At 44.1% G+C, this 19,962-nt stretch overlaps 1 protein-coding gene across 2 annotated transcripts in view; it reads left to right on the plus strand.

The window, feature by feature from the left end:
• The window catches only part of DBR1 (debranching RNA lariats 1), a 24,692-nt gene extending 12,015 nt beyond the window's left edge, over positions 1-12,677 (plus strand). For both annotated transcript variants that reach the window (XM_019503770.1, XM_019503771.1), the window contains exons 5-8: positions 2,841-3,065; positions 3,571-3,651; positions 5,395-5,540; positions 9,363-12,677. In XM_019503770.1, coding sequence (XP_019359315.1) covers positions 2,841-3,065; positions 3,571-3,651; positions 5,395-5,540; positions 9,363-10,044 — 1,134 coding nt within the window. In that variant the 3' untranslated portion in view covers positions 10,045-12,677. The remainder of the gene's footprint in view (positions 1-2,840; positions 3,066-3,570; positions 3,652-5,394; positions 5,541-9,362) is intronic.
• The last annotated feature ends 7,285 nt before the right edge of the window (positions 12,678-19,962 follow it).

Here is a 19,962-nt window from a genome sequence, read left to right on the forward strand (position 1 = left end):
TTTTTTTTTTTTTTTTGAAGAGGGGATGATGATATTGGAGCAAGTGATGGGAATTTAGAGGTGCACTGTTGGTGTTTTCTACAGAATCAAAAAGCAAGGCTGGAAGGGACCTCAGAAGATCACTTAGTCCAGCGGTTCCCAAACTCTGGTAGACTTCACACCACCAATTTAAAACAGTATAACCTTAAGTACCACCAGCACATTTTTGTCATGTAAAGTAATTATAATAAATCTGTTAACGCATACTACTGACAGGTTGTCTGCATACCACTGGTGGTACATGTACCACAGATTGGGAACAACTGATAGTCCATAGGTTGGCAACCTGTGGCCTTGGCTGGGGCTTTACCTGCATTGCAGTTTTCGCTGCTGCCCAGACACAGCACTTTTCTGTACTGTACTGCAGCTGAGCACGAAGGAGAAGTGGTGACAGTGACAGCAGCTGGGTCCTGGTGGTGGCCTGCCTAGGAGCTGACCTAGCCTGCTGCCACAGAATGCTGTTGACTGATCTCGTCCAATCCTTTGCTCAAGGCAGGATCACCCTTGTCTTAATCTTTCCAAATGACTGTTGTCTAGCCTGCTCTTAAGCTTGCAAGGATGGCGAGTCCATGTCAGAATTACGTGCCTTAAACTACTCAAAAGCTTGTCGCGGCTATCTTCAGCAGAAGGCTAATTGGGAGTGTCCGACTTTGTCTTGCAACAGATACAATCTTCAGTAAATAAGGAAATTTATCAGACAGGTCTCCCTCACATAAACTCTCTTAATTACAGAACTACGAATTATTCAGGGGTACATAGGCACGTAGGTAAAGTCACATATGGGAGGGGCAGCCAGAGCTTGTTAGGTAAGGCTTTTTTGTTATATTGTGACAGAGATGTTTGCATTCCCTGTGGCTTCCTTATTTGGTTGGAAGCATACAGTTTTTTTCTAGTGCTGTATAATCTGTCACTGTAGAGATGTGCTGTGTGGGGATTTGAGGTCTAGCTAGGGTTGTACAGTTTGCTGCTCTGCTTTGGTGGGGGAGCAGTGGAATGTTGCACTCAACCATAAGTCCTATTAAAACAAAAAAACCGAAAAAGCAAATTGTGTTTAAAAAAGTGTGTGTATGCTTGTGGGTTTCTTTTTCCACTAATGTGTCAAATGATTTGGGATCAGAAGGGCTGGAAGGGCTTGTTTGACACTTCTGTTGTAAGGGACATAGAAAGAGCAAAGAAGTCTTTGAGAGTGGATGAAGGAGGCCCTGTATGGTTAAAGAGGGATCCCTGCTTTCTCTGACTCCAACCCCATGGTGCCTGTATTGCTGGGGTAGGGAAACTTGCCCAGTGCTGTATCTGCTCTCCTGAGCTACCTGGGTTCCCATCAGGTAGGAGCCTCAGTCTAAGATGCTGGGGTTCAGGAGAAACTGTTGGTTCTAGCACAGGGGCTTTTAGTGTCTGTCCCCTGCAAACTCTTCTGCTGTTCCTGGCAGAAGCAAACTTCTCAGCCCAGATTTTCCTCTCTTCCCAAACCATATAAAATAGGAAGCAGCTAGCTGGCTTCCTGGGAGGAAACAGAGGTGTAGTGGGACTTGCCATGGATCACTAATTCTGCTCACTTGGCTACCTTCTCCAGAGATTCCCTGGAAGAGAGTGGTGTATGATGTTCCTTGTTAAGTAGGCTGTCTGCGAACTGGTGGATCAGCCGTGTCCTGGGATGTCCCCTGACACAGCTGATCTATTTAACTGGACAAAATATACATCACTTGTTGTCCTACCCATTGATATTGCAGGTGGGATCCTCCTGTGTCCTGTCCTCCCCTCCCTTTTCACCCCAGGGATTCTCCAGGGTAAACAGGGAAAGTTGGTTCTGGTGCAGTTCTGGGGCTGGGATTGGCAGTCCTGGCACTGCACTGGAGTGTTGAACTTGCTTTGGCTTGGTCTTGGGCTGAGATTGTCAGCCCTGGGACCACGCTGGAGCAAGCTCAATGCTCTGATGGACTCCTGGGTTTGAGGCTGTCAGTCATCTGATTGCTGCAATCCCAGGTGCTTGGACTTCCAGAGTAATGAAGATGGGTGCCCAGGGAATCCCAAACGTGGGAGCTCAGGCAGGCATTCTTGGGGCTTCAGGGGGCCAAACTTCCATGTCCCAGAATTGAGGCATAAAGAATACTTTATCAATTGCAAATTAAATCTGGAAGATTGTATCCAGTAGTTTAGAACAGGGGTTGCCAACTGGGGGTACACGTAACCCTGGGGGTACTTGGGAAGGCCCTAGGGCAGCAGTTCCCAACATGGTGCCTGCAGAAGATAAAACTTCAGAAGAATACCAGGTAAAGGGAAGCTGCATTTTGAAGTTGCGGATCTAACGCAATTTTAAGTAATGGATGAGATGATTGATCTAAATTCTCAGTTGTAATATTCATATTGGCACCCACTGCTGCTGCTTTTAAATTCAAATGTGCACTTGGGCGCACAAACATTCAAAACCCCTGCCCTAGGGGGTATGCATGGGCAGGCGGGAATGGAACGCCATCACCCCATGCTGCCGCCTCCCAGGACCAGGGGAGATGGGGCGGGAGGAGCTTGCGTAGTGCAGCCACCACTCTGCACTGCCATTGCTCTGTGTACCACTGTGCACCGCCCCACATCTGGCCTCCAGGGGTGCACTTATTAAAAGGTTGAAAACCCCGGTTTAGAAAATAAGGTTTTCATGTCATAGGATCTGTGGTCAGGCAAAGGAGTAGGATGCATCCGTTCATTAATATTTCAAGTGCTCTCTTTTGCTGTGTGAGTTTGTAATGCTTATAATTTCTAGATAATGTTTTTATTCACTATTTGTATGTATTTTTTTGGATTGCTAGCTAAAGCAGCCAATGGATATATTTATGTCTCATGATTGGCCAAGAAGTATATATCACTTTGGAAACAAGAAACAGCTTCTCAAAAAGAAATCCTTCTTCCGCCAAGAAGTGGAAAGCAACACATTGGGGAGCCCTGCTGCTTCTGAGCTCCTGCAGCATCTGAAACCCACCTACTGGTTCTCAGCACATCTGCATGTTAAATTTGCAGCCTTAATGCAGCACCAGGTAAAAAATACAAACCCTAAATAAAAGCAGGTATCCCATGTACAGCTCAAGTCTCCATTGTCAGTGCCAGGTCTGACTAGCTAAGCTTTGGGTACCACTGCATCCTTCCTCAGGGCTCTGGGTGAAAAGCAGACACAGCAGAGCTAAGTAACAGATGGAACAAGGGCTTGTGTAAAACTCCATGTGTAAATAAAAACAGGATACAAGAGAAATTATCAGGTAGGCATCAGGCTTCTATTGCATTTCTCTATTTGTTAACTGGAAAAGCAAGATTGTGCAAGAGGGTCATTATCACTTATGAACTGCTGAGAATAGCGAGTATCAGATAGACAATGACTTCATGACCCATTATAATCTATGTTATTGGATGTCTCTGAAGTGCAGAGAAATGGCTTAAATTTTAAATCTTATTTTTGAGTCTCCCCTATATCATTTTGATTCAGAATGGCCCCCTTATCAGGTTGCTTTACACACTGTCGGTAATAGTTTTATTCCTGTTTCCTAGATGGACACTAAAGAACAGCTGCCAAAAGCAACGAAATTCTTGGCCCTGGATAAATGTCTGCCGCACAGAGATTTTCTGCAGGTAAAACCTTCATGAAATGGTCATCTATTCACGTTTTAAGTACTTCATGCATCTCAGTTAAGGAGTGCACTACTTAGCAGCAAGCTGAAGATGAATTCTTCTGTCCAAGTAAATCTAAATTGCTGCTTATGACAGGAGAGAGCTTGTCAAGGTAGGGAAAACCATATCTTCTATTTCGAGTGTAAGTAAAAGTATTAGTCTCTTCTGTCCCTATATAGACTCTTGAGCCATGTTACTTGTATCCAGTGTACCAACTAATGCAGGGTATAGGGCAGCAGGCCAGGTAAATGGTGCGGGGCTAGTCCATAGGCTAAATCAAGCCACACATGCTGGGATTGTGCCCTAGAGCCCTGTGTGCTGAGACTGTGCCTTGGTGGCCTGACATCACCCCTGTCCAGCCCTGTGGCATCAGACCCCTGCGCCACTGGTTAAAACCATGCACACGCACTCTGGCATGCAGGGCTCAGGGCTTTCTGCAGTTCCAGGAATTTGGCAGTAGGGGAGTTATGCTGCTGCTCCTCTGCTACCAAATTTTTGGACCCATAGGAAGCCCTGTGGACTAGACGACAACACTGGGTGCTGGATCCAGCCTGTGGGCCAGGGGTCTAACACCCCTGGTGTATGGTAGTAGCTAATCAATGTTATAGGCCAGAATGACACTGTCTTCTTACTATGAGCAGTGTCCCAGTGACCTGGTGTAGTTGTTGGAATTCTGTCTTTGGGGAAAAGAGCTGTGTGACAGATGTCATGTAAAATACCTGAAGTATTAGGGGAGAAAAAATGGTCTGAAGAAAATGTGCTTCCTCAGTGTCCTGGGGAGGACCCCAAGGTAGGCTGGGAAAGACTGTGATTTTTTCCTGGAGCTGAGGCTGCTTCCCCATGTGTGCCTAGCCCCTTGGGATGGTTTTTTCAGATGGGCAACTTGATCCTATCATCCCATCCTTTTCTTTTGAGGTTAAATTGTTGCAACATATGCTATGTGGGGTTATGTCATGATTAGTTCAGAAGCTGGAACTGGTGGAGAAAGCTGTCACTTTCTTTGGCAAGTGGGGTATCTTGGCAAGAGCATAATGTCTGTGCTCCAGGATTTAAGCTGTGAATGGCCTGAAATCAGCTGGAATTGTTGTATGCATCTGCATTCAATAGATGTGCTAATGCCTAGAACTCTTTCAATATTATGAGAGGATAGTTGACAGGACATTCGTGAGCATTCTTTAGACCCTTGAATGCCCTTCTGCTCCGGTTCTAAATAGTCTGGGTTTAGCAGCTTGCAGGGAGGAGCCCCTTGGACTGCCTGCTTTTGAGGTGTTATGCAGGGCCTGTTTGTTTCAGTGACTCAAGGAGGAGGACTGAAGGTGTATCTGTACTGCAAAAAGGCAGATCCCAAACACGGATTGGCTTATTTGTGTTGAAGTAGTGGTGAAGACAAGGGTTTTAAATTGTTGCCAGCCCTCATTGAAGTCTGTAGGGGAGTCCATTTGCTAATTAGAATTAAAAATTGAAGTTACTTTTTTCTTCACTCCTCTTTAACCTGAATTAAGAACACCTGTGCACACTGCAAAAGAGAGAGAGGGTCCATTATTTCTCAGCCAAAGCATAGCTAGTAAGTTTGGGTTGAGGCTGTTTTAACTTGGTTTTTGTAACATTGAATAACTGCTAAGACTCCTGGAGAGTGTGCTATTTATTGTTAAGATAGTGTCAGTAAATAAGGCATTTCTTTCGTCCAATATTATTTTTCCCAAGATAATAGACATAGACCACGACCCCAATGCATCAGACTCTCTGGAATATGATCCTGAGTGGCTTGCTGTTCTCAAGGCAACCAACGATCTCATTAATGTAACTCAGAACTCATGGAATATGCCGGAAAACAATGGCCTCCATGCAAAGTAAGTAAAATAAAGAATTGCTAAGGTAAGTTATGGGTTGAAAGCATGTGCTGTAAAGAAGTAATTTTAGATAGACAACCAGGCCACAGTTCCAGTCTAATGGTCGGTGCAGTCACTGGTATAAGCAGAACTTCTGAAGTAGTTGTTGGATGTGCAAATTTGCATTTAACCCTAGAAGCAGAGAACTAAGGTGTCCTAGAGCCTGTGCTGCTCCATGTAAGCACATACTGTTTTTTCAGGCTTTGAAGTGCATGCTTCCTTGAAGGAACATGAATTGATGAATCCTCACATTTATTTCAGTATTGGCATGAAAAAAGTCTTCCATAACACTGAACTGAAGAGACAGACATAGCATCTGTATACATTGGTATAGCTGCATCTTTTTAACAAAAAAATGTAATTAATGTAACATTTGTAAATGCTATTACTAAAATTACAGTATCAGGGTTTTCTTTTTAGTTTGAAGATTTTTTTCCCTTTGAAGAAATAGCCTTACCAGTTTCCTAAACAGCACATGGTCACAGACCACACATCCTTTGGTTAATATTGGATTCTTATGTACAAGGGATCTGGTAGTCTAGATATGATTGTTTTAAAGAATCCTGTTGCTGCTAGAAGAAAGAAACAGGAAGGTGACCTGGAGACTTAAAGAAAGCCTTCTGGTGCATGGTATAGCTGGATGTGCAGTGTAGTCAGAGGGCTCTTGCCCTCTTGTAAAGCAGGGAAGTTAGGCCCGAGGCTTGGTTCTGGCTGCAGCTCAGGCTGGCATTGCCAGCTTCTGCTGTGTGGGGATAAGCAGGAAAAGGTTTGCAGTCAGGGAACCTCATTCTCTTCACCAGTGCGGTTTCAGCACTAGGGGGAAGAAGGAATTTGGGAACCCCCATTAGAGATGAAGCTTGAGTGCACAGAGTAAGAGGATCCAAGGCAGAGGACAAGGGGAGGTTCAGCCCTGCCTTTGTCTTGAAGTCGAGAGAAGTCTCTGAAGCCTCTCTGAGCACTTCAGAATGACCTGTAGCTAAAGCTTACCTGGGATCCAAGGTATTCTAACTCTCCTAACTGCCAGAGGCTTCATAGTGAGGGTGGGAGCAGGGAGAAAAGTCCCCATCAGAGAAAAGAACATGGAGTACTGGGACATGAATGTCCCCTGGGATCTGCTTCTCTGGACACTCCTGAAGGCAGTCTGGTAGTGTAGAGTGCTGTACTAGCTCCTGTGGAACAAACCTGCTTGGATGTTGTGAGATCAACTGCACCTTTGCTGGCAGCTGCTCTCTAAGCAAGAGAGATCAGACTCCAGCTTCTCTCTGGAGCAGCAGAAGAGGCTGAGGAAGGATGATAGTTAAGCTCTAGCTTAGGATCTGTGAGAGGTTGGTTCGGTTTCCTGGACTGCTGTAGGTTTTGTGGGTGACCTTGACAAAGTTGCTTAGTCTCTGGATGTCTCTTTCCTACCTATAAAATGGGATATCAGCACTCCTTACCCTCACACATGTTGGGATAAATGCACCTTACACTTGTGAAGTGTTTGGATACTTCAGTAACAAGGGGCTGTGTTATTACTTTACAGCCCAAATAAGGAGAGGCAGTGGAGAATGCTTTATATTTTAAGGATGCTTTTGCTGAAACTGTCCTGTACCATGAACCTGCAAGAAGTTTGCTGGGGTCCTTTGACAGGGTTGCTTAAGTGCTGCCTTGTGCTTTCCTGTATCAAGCTGACAATGAAAGCTGCATCCCTGATAGGAAACTTATCACTAACCGCAGTGTTAAAGACTTGTTTGCTGAAACCCAGGGCTGGATGTTGCCATTTGAATGTCTTCCTGGGGATTATATGGGTACTCTAGATTTTAAGAGTCATCAGAAGAGACTATTCACAGGGAAGGAGCAGCAGTAGTTGCCTTGATGGGGTGATAGAAACCTAAAATGAGCCAGACTTGTAATCCTTCAGCCACAGATCCTCACTTCTGTCTCTGGTCTGACAGCTTGCTCTGTCAGAGTGCTGAGATTTGAGAAAATACTCCAGTAATGTGTTCATGTTTCATTGGCACATACGTGTATGTTCATCTATCCGTGCTGTACTCATTTTGTACATGTTATGTAAAACTGAGTGGAGTTTACATTATGACACATGGTATCACATGCAATGTAGATTAAAAATGCAACATTTGCCTGTTGCATTTTAGACAAATATATTGAAGTTGGCATGCAAAACTCCACTCCCAACCTAAAGATTGTTCAATAAAAGAACTGACATTAAAATTTGGCCAGCTGCGTGCTCTTCGGTTTTTTTTTTTTTTTTACTTCTCTTAAAAACAAATGTAATAGCTGCTATGTATTCTGGAGAAATATAATCTGAAACATCACCCATAGTCATTAAGGTCACAACTCTTTTTATAGCTTTTGATGTAAAGTGTAAACATTGTGCAACTGATAAATGGGAAACCTCTTTAAAAACGTCTGGTCTAATTGAGCATCAGTTTATCTTTCTGTTGTAACTTGTGTTATAGCCAGCCACAATATCTTGAAAAGTCCAGACTATCTGTCAGTATAAACCAGTTGTGCCTCTAACGAGAATAACTGTAGATGCTTTTGGCTTCCACACTTTGATAAAGGATGTAGGGGAAAAATGGAGAAGGTGCATTTAAATCACAGAAACTATCTGAGGGTTAGAGATGAAGACTTCTCTGAGAAATAGGGTGTCTACACCATGTCCCCAGTGCAGGAAGGGACAAATTCTTGTGAGCTGGTCACCTGACTGCTCCTGCTGGCTTGGGTAAAATCCAAGAATGTAGTGATGAAGGCACTCCAGCCCTTCCTGGGGCTACTGTCAAGCACACTAAAAACAGATCTTTAAATGGGGGTGGAGGGGAAAAGGTGACCTTAAGTGGCTTCACTGCCACACTTCTGGGTTTAGTGCAAGTGGGCAGGGTGCTCAAGGGTGCCCCTCCCTGGGGGTGTCTTGGACACCTTGTAGGCGTAGCTGTAGAGATTGATCAGTTTTATCTTCTCAATGATGGAAAGGTCACTTGAGCGACATAGAAGTGTCTTCACATGGGGAAGAGAGTACTGAAGAACTAATGGCTGGTAATTGAAGCCAGATGAACTCCAATTCTGCCCAAACTTAATGGAGCAAACAGTCAAAGGAAGTAGTGGTTTCTGTCTTATTTTCTTCAGTCAAGCTCCTTGTTCTGTCATCTGCCCCCACTGAGAACAGTCCAGCTCCATCCTTTTTCAAACCCTTGGATGACTTGTGTAGAAGATAGGCTTTCTCTCAACACAAGTTACAGAAGCCAATACAAGGGAAACTGGGTGAAATTGAGGGGGATATAAAGCTCAGGTGAGAGAATCTTATGGTCCCTTCTTGCTTTAAACTCCCTGAATTCCACCCCCCCCGATGTAAAAGAGGAGTATGTGATTATTCCCAAGGTCAGGCTGTGCTTATAAAGTACCGTTTAGTGCTGTTTCACAGTTGGTCCCAACCCAGCTTGTGTGGTGAGGTGCATGAAAAGCTGACTGCACAGAATACTGGTTTCTTCCATGTTTATCTTGCTACTTAATTATAGTAAAACAGCTTGGAAACCAAAGTAAATTTCCAGGTTAGGATGCTAAATATATATTACATTCTGTTCAGTTAGGGTTCATATCATAGTTTATTGGAGTCCTCATACCAAGTGAGGTAGTATATACTTCTTGGGGAAAGCACTTGAAAAATTAAATGTTGCTGATGGGTAAAGTGGTTTAGTGTTAATGTCTTTAAAGAGAACTATAGGTGGGGGGAGCACAAGATAAATTTTTACTTATTTTTCTCATAAAAACTTTTAATTCTTTTAGGTGGGATTACAGTGCAACAGAAGAAGCTATCAAAGAGGTATTGGAAGAGGTGAACCATAATCTCAAAATTCCTGTTAACTTCTCTCTGACAGCTGCTTGTTATGATCCCAATAAACCTCAGAGACACCTAGAACCAGTTCATGTTATCAGTCCTCAGACCACTGAATTTTGTGCCCAGTTTGGCCTCATTGACATTAACAACAAGATCCAGCAAGCGAAAGAAGAAGGTTCTGTTCGTGGGGAATATGAGGAGGAGGAGGAGGAGGAAGAGATAGACAGTACTGGGTCAGCAGAAGAACCCAGTGAATATAATACAGATAGTTCTGGGTTGTCTTTGTCCATTAACCCAGATGAAATAATGCTGGATGAAGAGGGTGGAGATGAAGAGCTGAGCACATGTTCTGTGGATCCTTCACCTGATCACCCTCCTGACTTTTCTGCAAGCTTTTCTGACATCAGAATCATGCCAGATTCCATGATGGTATCATCTGATGATGCAATGGATTCCACCAGTGAGGAACTGGAGAAATCTGGTGGGAGTAAGCAGACAGAAGAGAAGAGTTTAAATGAGAGATCCTTAAAGCGTATTGGCAAAAATGAGAATGGCAACAGTGGCGTGAAGAAAATTAAGAGGCGGAATCAAGCTATCTATGCTGCAGAGGAAGAAGATAAAGTAGAATGAAAACTTGAGCATTACACTTCTTAACTTTCCATGCTGACCCTACCTCCTTGGTGGTGTACAGGCTATCATGAACTTCTAATGCTTTTAAAATTAAGTGTTTGAATTGATCCATGCAATGGAATAAGACTGTATAGTTAATTACAGAGACTTCTGTGGGGAAGGACTATCTATTTAGTTAAGTAAATGTCTAAGCAGGAAGCAGAGCTTTTTGAGGAGTCTTCAAGTTTAGGCATAAGCAGTTGGCTTTTGCTTCAGCTTTTGAGAATTAACTCATTTACATTCTGCTGTGCCTCTGTGTCAGGTTTATAATACTTGGTTAACATGAACATTTCCTTAAGTTTTATAATTCGGGTGGGGGAGAGGATCAGAGTTTGGGATGATGCAGTTGCATTAGCTTTATTGCTTTCTTGCAGTTTGTCACCTTCGTACCAATTAGTTATTGCAGACGGTTATCGCAGTGTGGTTAGAGCAGTATTCCCAAGATAGAAGCAGCAAGAGAAGAAAGTAGTAATGGTTTTGTCTCTGCAGGTACTGGTCATGCAGTGGGAAATCCTGGTAATCAGTGTTTTTAAGCAAACATTATGAATGTCTGCTCTTGAGTTGTCTAATTCAGTGGTGCTTAACCTTTTTGTCTGGCAGGCCGGATGGGTAATGATGAGTTCTTTCATGGGCTGAATCTGGCAGTGGATCCAATCCTGTACCTGGGGCAGGTGCAGTGGGGAGCCCCTTCTAGCTGTGCAGAGTGGGGTAGGGAGCAGCTTGGTCCTAATCCAGCCATGCCAGGGAAGGGGGTATGGCCCAGCAACAACCTAGGGGGTGTGTGTGTGTGGGGGTGCAAATCCAGCCTTAATCGGGGAGGGGGCATGGCTCAACCCCACAGGAGGAAGGGGACATGTCGCAGCCTTGTGGAGGGGGAAGGAGCGTGGGGGTGGGCTTGGCCAAGTGGTGAGGGGTGGGATGTGGCTTGGCCCAGACTTGGCTGTGCAGAGGGAAAGTGGCATGGTCCAGACCCATGGAGGGGTGGGGGAGGAGAAGGGGATATGGGCTGGCTCCAGTGGGAAGGTGCTATGGTGTGGCTGTGTAGAGCAAGGGTTGTGGCCTGTCTGCAACCCACTGAGCAGGGCTTGGGATTTTGGCAGTGCGGATGGGTGTTGATATTACCTGCCACTGCTCCCCCACTGCCAAATGTCCTGATCTGTGGGGAGCTCCACATGGCAGAGGTTGAGTGCCATTGGTGTAATTGTCATTTGTAATTAGTTTTGACATACTAAAAAGTATTCATGTTGTGGACATTAAGCATCATGACTGAAGGCTGTAGTACCATGGAGGAGCATGCATTTATTTTCTAATAGAAGCTGTCTATTTTGTGCCTCTGTCTCTCCTAAAAGTTCAGAATAGTAGTTAATAATTAAATTATTAAAAAGCCCTGGATTTCTGTATTTATATCACTGCCTTAGAAATGCTCTGTGTGAATTGCCTAATCATGGTAGGTGGTCATGTTTGATTTCAGTGGAAGGGGCTAGAGCTTATAAACTTAAAGGTAGGACTGGTGGTAGTGCCTATATTTTTATTGCTACCTGACAATGTTTCCAAGAAGGCCTGATTTTTTTGAGTTGCTGAAATTTGCCAGAATTTAGGAACTTAAGAAATGACATGTGCACATGCACATCCTTCAAAAGAATGCTAAAGTTTCAAAGTCAAGTACCCATAAGTTAGGAAATGCCAAAACTAAGGTGGTCTGTATAATTTTAATGGTGTCCTTGTGTTTGTGCGTTAGGGTAATTCTAGAGTTATATGATCACACTTTTTAAAAAAATATTAAACTCTGCCTTATTCAGTGCAGAGGGGCAACATGCTAAAGAGTTAATTCTTCTCTGTTTTGTTTTATCCTCATTCAGTTTGTTCCCATGCCCTGTTTACTGCAAATCATTCGCACCTCTCTCTCACTACAAAGCTAGCTTCTTTAAGAGAGTCCTCATCACCTTAGCAAAGGAGTGTTTCACAAACCATTAATTGTTCTTCAGTCATGTTCTTGGATAAAGTGATGTCCCCCTTCTGTGGATGACAATCTTCGCAACAGATTCATTGAAGTCCATGTAGAAGCTAACTCGAGGTCCTCAATTTGCACCTCATTTGGATTTGATTTTTTTTTAATGGACATGGGCACTGCTTGAAGGCAATGGGTGCTGTTCTTTGAAAAGAGATCTGTGCAGCATGTGGCAAATCAGACTCTAGTCTTGGGTTGTGCATTCAAGTGAAAGAACACAGGTAATAGTTACCTGTGGAAAATGAGTGATCAATTGCCCACTACCACATGGGGAATTGCATGGCAGGGAGCCAGGGATTACTACAGTTCTCCAGGGTGGCAGTCAGTTGCTTTTATATACGAAGCCATGCTTGCAGTTTCTCCCATCTTATTTACTATAAGCTTTGCATTCAAATGGGGAAGGGCATCCTACTAACATCTGCCTTTTTAATGTTCAACCCTGATTGGCTTCCTGAGTACTGTCCTTTCTGGGTACCAACTGAATCAGAACTCCAGTAGAATAGAATGTGTGATAATGCGATTTAACCTTAATATTTGGGTTTACAAACTTGAGTACTTGACTTAAAATCTTTACTACTAGTTTTAATGTCCTTTTGTGTGTGCAGTTCATTTAGAATAAATACCAATCATCTCTTCTAATCTTAGCCCCCTGTCATACTGTTCCAAAAAGGGTATGTTGTTTGCTGTACTCCTGCACCTTCTCTTAGCCACATACACAGTTCATTAAAGGGAAAGAAAACAGTTTGTTGTGTAGGTAAGGAAGTCAAACTACTGCGAGTCAAAACACAGTTTGAGATGAAGCAAAACTGCAGACATTTTATATAACTATTTAGTTAAGTAGATTGTTCTGTAGTGTGAACAAAAGCTCATGTCATCAAAGACACTGGGCACTGAAATGACTTGGATGATCTTCTGTTTAGGTATCTAAAAAACTTAAATAAGTTTGCATTTCGTTATGCTTCAAGAGGCATTTTCCAAAGTTTCATAACCATGCAATTTTATTAACACAATATGTGGTATAGACAAGAATTTTATTGTCTTAGAGAACCACAAATAATTAGGGTTGGAAGGGACCTCAGGAGGTCACATCTAGTCCAACCCCATGCTCAAAGCAGGACCAGCCCCAACTAGATCATCCCAGCCCAAGCTTTGTCAAGCCAGGTCTTAAAAACCTCCAAGGATGGAGAGTCCACCACCGATCTGGGTAACCTGTTCCAGTGTTTTACTACCCTCCCAGTGAGTGAGTTTTTCCTAATATCTAGCCTAAACTTCCCTTGCTGTAACTTACAACCATTACTCCTTGTCCTGTCATCTGTCATCACTGAGAACGGTCCAGCTCCATCCCCTTGGGAAACCCCCTTCAGGTAGTTGAAGGCTGCTATTAAATCTCAGTCCATTTCCCTCAGCCTCTCCAAGTCACGTGCCCCCGCCCCCTAAACTTTTTCATTGCCTTCTGCTGGACTCGCCAATATGTCTACATCCTTTCTGTAGTGGGGGGCCTGAAACTGGACACGGGATTCCAGATGTGGCCTCACCAATACTGAATAGAGGGGAAGAATCACTTCACTTGATCTGCTGGCAGTGCTCCTACTAATGCAGCCCAGTATGCTGTTAGCCTTCTTCACAAGAGCACACTGTTGGTTTATATTCAGCTTATTGTCCACTGTAACCCCCAGGTCCTGTTCTGCAGAACTGCTGTTTAGCCAGTCAGTCCCCAGCTTGTATTGGTGCATGGGTTTTCTTCCATCCTAAATACAGGACTTTGCACTTTGTCTTTATTTTGAACCTCGTGTTTTCTTTTGGTTCAGTCCTCCATTTTGTTGAGGTCTATCAGATTCCTATCCCTACCCTCCAGCAGAACCACTACTCCCCCCAGCTTGATGTCATCTGCATGCTTGCTGAGGGTGCACTCTATGCCATTTTCCAGGTCACTGAAGATTTTGAACAAAACTGGCCCCAAGACTGACCCCTGAGGCACTCCACTTGACACTGGCTGCTAACTAGACATCAAACCACTGACTACTACTCTCTGAGCTCGATGATCCAGCCAGCTTTCTGTCCACCTTACAGTCCATCCATCCATCCAACCTGTACTTCCTTAGCCTGCTTGCGAAAATGTGGGAGAACACATCAAAAGTCTTGCTAAAGTCATGGTATATCACGTCCACTGCTCTCTCCATATCCACAGAGCCAATCATCTCTTCCTAGAAGGTGATCAGGTAGGTCAGGCATGACTTGCCCTTGGTGAATCCGTGCTGACTGTTCCTAATCACTTTCTCCTTCAAGTGCTTAGAAGTGGATTCCTTGAGGACCTGCTCCATTATTTTTCTGGGGACTGAGGTGAGGCTGACCCATCTGTAGTTCCCTAGATCCTACTTCTTCCCTTTTCTTAAAGATGGACATTTATATTTTGCCTTTTTTCCAATTGTCTGGGACCTCTCCTGATCACCATGAGTTTTCAGAGATGGCCAGTGGCTCTGCAATTGCATCAACCAACTTCAGCACCCTTGGGTGCATTGTGTCTGATGCCATGGACTTGTACATGTCCAGCTTTTCTAAATAGTCCCTAACTTGTTCCTTTGCTACTGTAAGCTGCTCACCCCCTCCCTAGGCTGTGCTGCCAGGTGCAGTAGTCTGGAAGTTGACCTTGCCTGAAGGACTTCAGGCCCAGCTCCCCAACAGCATTTAGTCCCCTAACCACATTGACCTGGGCTTGAGCACATGGGTCTTATGCAACCTGCCACACGTTACTTTAATGGTGCCATAGGATCTGTTCCCTCATCCTAGCAATAGTACCTCTTGCCATTCCACCCGTGCATAGCAGGATGCACTATTTTGGGATTGGGGATTGAATCCCAGTCATAGTTGCCTGCTTCCCAGTGCAGGGGAAAGTTGGAATCATGATTGCAGGCTCCCCCTGCATCATTGGCAATTCCTCACAGTTGAGGATGATTATCTTCCATGTTTTGCTTTGTGGGTCCAAAGATAAGGCTGATCTGGGATTGACAGACTGTTGCAACTTGGGCACGTTTCCATATGGGGTGGGTGGCTCTGGGTTCTTGGTTTGGTCCATGACGCGCTGTTCCTGCTTTTCTGTCTCCTGTTCTCGTTGTAAGGTTTCAAAGTACTGAGATCCTTGCAGTAACACTCTTTCTTCACTTTTTTTGGGGTGGTCCTAGGTGGTAGTATCCTATGATTTTGATGTCGATGTTGCATTTTTTCCAAGTTGGCCTTGACATCCTGGAAGTGCTTCCTCTGCCCTCCAGATGAGTGTATGCCTTGATTGAGGTGGGAGAATAAAACTTGCTTTGGGGGTCTGGCATTGAATGTGCAGGTGGCATGGCCAGTCCAGCAAAGTTGATGTCAGATGATTGTTGCCTTAGTTCTTGTGGTGTTTGCGAGAGGATGCTAATATTGGTGCGTCTGTCTTCCCACTATATTTGAAGGATCTTCCACAGGCAGCATTGATGGTACTTCTCCAGTGACTTCAGGTGTTGCCTATACGTTGTCCATGCCTCTGCTCTATACAGTAAGGAGGGATTCAAGACTGCTTGATTAAACCATGATCTTTGTTTTGGATCTGATGTTGCAGTCTTTGAATACCTATTTTCTCAGGCATCCAAAGGCTGCACTTGCACTTTTAAGGTGATTTTGGATGACTTCATCAAAGCCCGTGCATTCACAAGTTGAAACCTGGCTGACAGTGAACCAGTGTAGTCTTGGGCTTTAGAATTTACTACATAATTCGCTTTCCGCATGATTTGTCAAGCAGTTGCATTAAGATGGTAACTGGAGTTTAATTACCCCCAAAGTTTATACAGTTACTTTAAACATGTGATTCATAAACATCTCTTAAAACAGGGGGGAACCTTTTGGCAGGCATGCCACAACTTAGTCCCATTCATTCTGAGTGCCACTCCAACTCCCTTCCCCTACCTGACTACTACTCTTTTTCTTCCTGCCACATGCTCCCTGCGCCATCTGCTGCTCTGCTTTCTGCTTCCTGCCTTATCTGCCACTGTTCTGCCTGTCCCCTTCAATGTGCTGCATGCAACACAGAGGCTCCTTGTGCCACTTATGAAACCTTGCTGCTAGTTGGGCACCCTGTCTTAAGCCACTTAAAATTAAATGATTTGCTGAACAGAGAAATTAACTATAGTCAAACTAATCTGATTTCAGGCTTGCCTGGGAACTTTTTCATATAACACGACTAGAATTTTTTTAAGCAAACTCCTTGAAAATGAGACCATCTGCTAAGTTACTTAGATGTCTTCCAAACTTTTTTAAAACAAAAAAATGTTCTCTCGCTTCTCCTCCTTCTTTATTTATGCTGAATTACCATGGGTCATGGATTCATTTAATTATTTTTATTTAAATGTTAAAATTAATGTTTAGGGCTCAACAGTATTTTGTATCTAACTCAGATTTTTAAGCAGACTTGCAAGAACAATATTCAATAACAGAAAATGACTGAATTGAAAACCCTGACTTATTTTTTTGATGAACAGTTTTTATTAACTCTGTCAAAAATCTGCTATTTTGAATAAAAACATCAATTCATTCAGCTTTCTTACGATGTTAACCTCAAAACTTCTCTTATCTGATGGGCTTTCCTAGAGTGATACCGTTAGAAGTGGAAGTACCATAATAGCATTCTAAAAGCCAGACAGTGAGCTGCAAATGAATGGATTAGTGGTATGCTGTTTTTAAACATTCATGTAAGTAAGGCTTGCTGTTCCATTCAGAGTTCATTGAATTAGCTTTGTTTTCCTATTCTTTTTCAGGCTTGAACCAGATGCTGTCACTCTGTTCCTGCTCGGGCAGATAACTGCCAAATCACTATTGTGAACTATTGTCTGGGTGTGGCTATATCATGTCTGTGTGTGCAGTGCAGAGTGGGAGAATAAGGAGGGGGAACACCTTCCCCTGTACATGAGCCTGGGGGTGGGGTGCCCATGGGGCATGTGGTCCACGGCTGGTTTGAAGTTGGACAGCCCTGATTTGGACAATGGGGCTGAGTCGAGGCTGAGGAAATTTGGGGATAATATCAAGTTGGATGGAGCTACAGACACTCTGGAGGGTAGGGCCAAGATTCCAAATTACTTGGAAAAGCTGGATAAAAGGTATGCAATCAGTCAAACTAAATTCAACAAGGACAAATGCAAGGCCCTGTGCTGGGGATGGAATAATTGCATGTTGAACAGGATCACTTCTGTTCTCTCAGGGGAGATGACAGCATTACCTAGTAACCATAGAACAGCTCCCATAAACAGAATGATCATATTTTCTAGTATACCACATGCCCAAAGTAAGGTGTATGCCTTGTTTGGGGAAAGCGGAATGAAAAAAAATTGTTCCTGTAATAGCTGAATGCTGACTGCAGAGGATCCTGACTGCAATGGTTGTGGCTATGAGAAGGTTAATATTAGTTCTGACTGAAGGGTGGACTCCTCACCCTCCCACCCTAAAGGTAGCAGAGAGAGGAACCTGGCAGCCATCTTGCTGTGGCGTCTATTCTTGCTTCTATTTCAACAAAGACAAATCAGCAAAATCTATTTTGGGGGGCTTATTTGGGGGGAAAAGGTGCTTGTGATATTGAAGTGCATACACTATTCAAATGAAATAATAATGTAAAATGTACCTCAACACAGCAAGAACTTTAGATGCATAATTAACTTATCAGATGGTCACTTATCATCCAGACTCCTGCAGAGCCTGTTTTCATTGGTGACAGTCTCCAACTTGTCAGTTGCTGAGTGGAGTCATCTGTCCCTCGTTGTTTCTCTGATTAGGGATATTATTGCAGATAATCTCAACACCTTTATTTAAGGCCTTTTAGCCAGGTTGAACCAGTCCATGTTTCTTTCCTCTTGGGGAAAGGGGTTGCATGAGGGGCCGGGCATGCATTATTTCTTTGTTGGGGATTTGCATTGACTTTCAGTTTCTGTAGGAAACATTCCTGATCTCACCTGTTTGGCAAGCTAAACAATCACTAACAAGTTCCAAAGGATGAATATAGCATTAGGCATTATGAGTTAGGGGTTAGACAAAGCTACTTAGGTGGACCTAGAGTTTGTGGCTATTTTGGTGAGCAACACAACAAAAGTTACATAAAGATGCTAGTAAAGACAATTAATCCACTTGGTCTGACTGTGAACCCAGAAAAGAAAAAAAATAATGATCATTGTACCATTGTTTGTCAATGTAACTGTGACAACTGGGAGAAAGCACTTGAAATTAGTGAAACAATTAGCAGGTTTGTGCAAACACACCAGCTTCCAGATTAAAGAGGAAGTGATGCAATTATAACTTAGGTTTCATTACCCTATTTAGCTATAAATCAGAGTCATCAAGAACAAAAAGATGGAAGTTTTCCCAGTGTTTTATCTAAAAGATAACTGGAATATTCTCAACAAAACTTGTGAGCAATGATTAAATCTAAGAGAACTGGGTGGAAACTTCTCACTTTCACTATTGGGAAAATACTTGGAAAGTGGAGTAGGCATGCTTTGGAACTAGTTTGTTTGACATACACAGGCATCAAAATGGACACCAACATTTGAAGAAGTGAAAAGCAAGGCAAAGTTGATGGGATGCCATCAAAAATTAATGGGAGATGATGGGGATGAATTGCCTCAGCTAGTAGTTGGAAGACTGGACAGCCTACATGTTCTGAAATGAATGATGGGGTCCAACTAAGGAAAATGTCCCAAGAAGTTTTCTATCCATTTGTAATCCATGTAATGATTTTGTCCCTAATTGATGTAGACTTTTGCATCATTCAAGCAGAAACAGCCTGATCCCTCTTGGGTACCAGCAGGGTTGGAATGCCTTTACTTAAGATCTCTGTCTAGGTCACTTCCCTCTCGCTGCAGCTGATCTATAGCAAGGTTGGCCACTCTTGGATGTTCCTTTCTAGCTTCACCTTCCTTGTTCCTTAAAGATTTGCTGCCTCTTCTTTGTTCTTTGCTGTCACAGCAAGGTTCTACTCAGCCCATTATTTCTGGGATGAAATCTTAGTGCTACTGAAGTCATCCCCAAAATCTCTCACTAGTGGGGCCAGGATCCCATGTCTCATTTCTTCATGCTTTAACATCTGTTGGCTGTAAGTTGCTGCTTCCACTCATTCGACCATTTCCAAGCAAACATTTTTGTTGCCTAAATTTGCTCCAGCACTTTGAAGCTGCTGGGCCATGAGAGCAGCTGTTTCTTGTTGATTTGAAAACAGAGAGAATAGGCCGTGTTTCTTCTCAGCCCCATCCTGGTGCCTGGGACGGGGGTGGGGGATGTATTCACAACTCGGGTCAGAGAGGCAGAGCTGTGCGTCAGACCCCTGTCACAAGCTACATCTATCACACAATTCACCGGTGAATGGCGCATCAAACTGGGACTAGGCACACCCACCACGTGGCCATCCGGTTATGAAAAGAGCTGCAAAGCCGCTACAAAGCGAGTGCTTGAACAGGGGTAACAACTCCAGGGCTGCGTCCTACCCAGCTCCCACTGCAAGGTGTGGCATAGTCCTCGGTCTCTTGGCAGGGCTAGGGGCCTTGGCAGATTCTACACGACAGTGGCTCCGCCCGGCAGATTCGTTACACCTCTCCCGCCCTGTGGCGTTTCATGAATGAACGTACTACGCATGCGCCTCGAAACGCGACCGCCAGTTAAGTCTAGCTCCGCCTCCTCCCCGGTTCCAGGGCACGCGCAGATCTGACCTACAGCCCCCTCCCCTGCGCGAGGGCAGCCCACGCATGCGCAGGAGCTCCCTCCTGCGCCGCTCGGCGAGTCAAAGGGCCCGCGGCGGCGCGTGCGCACTGGGCCGGGCCGGCGGAAGGCAGCTGCCGTTTGGCGCCGGCCGATTCGCGCAGGCC

This window comes from Gavialis gangeticus, unplaced genomic scaffold, assembly GCF_001723915.1.
Source record: "Gavialis gangeticus isolate Ggan-Ray unplaced genomic scaffold, GavGan_comp1, whole genome shotgun sequence".
NCBI lineage: Eukaryota > Metazoa > Chordata > Crocodylia > Gavialidae > Gavialis > Gavialis gangeticus.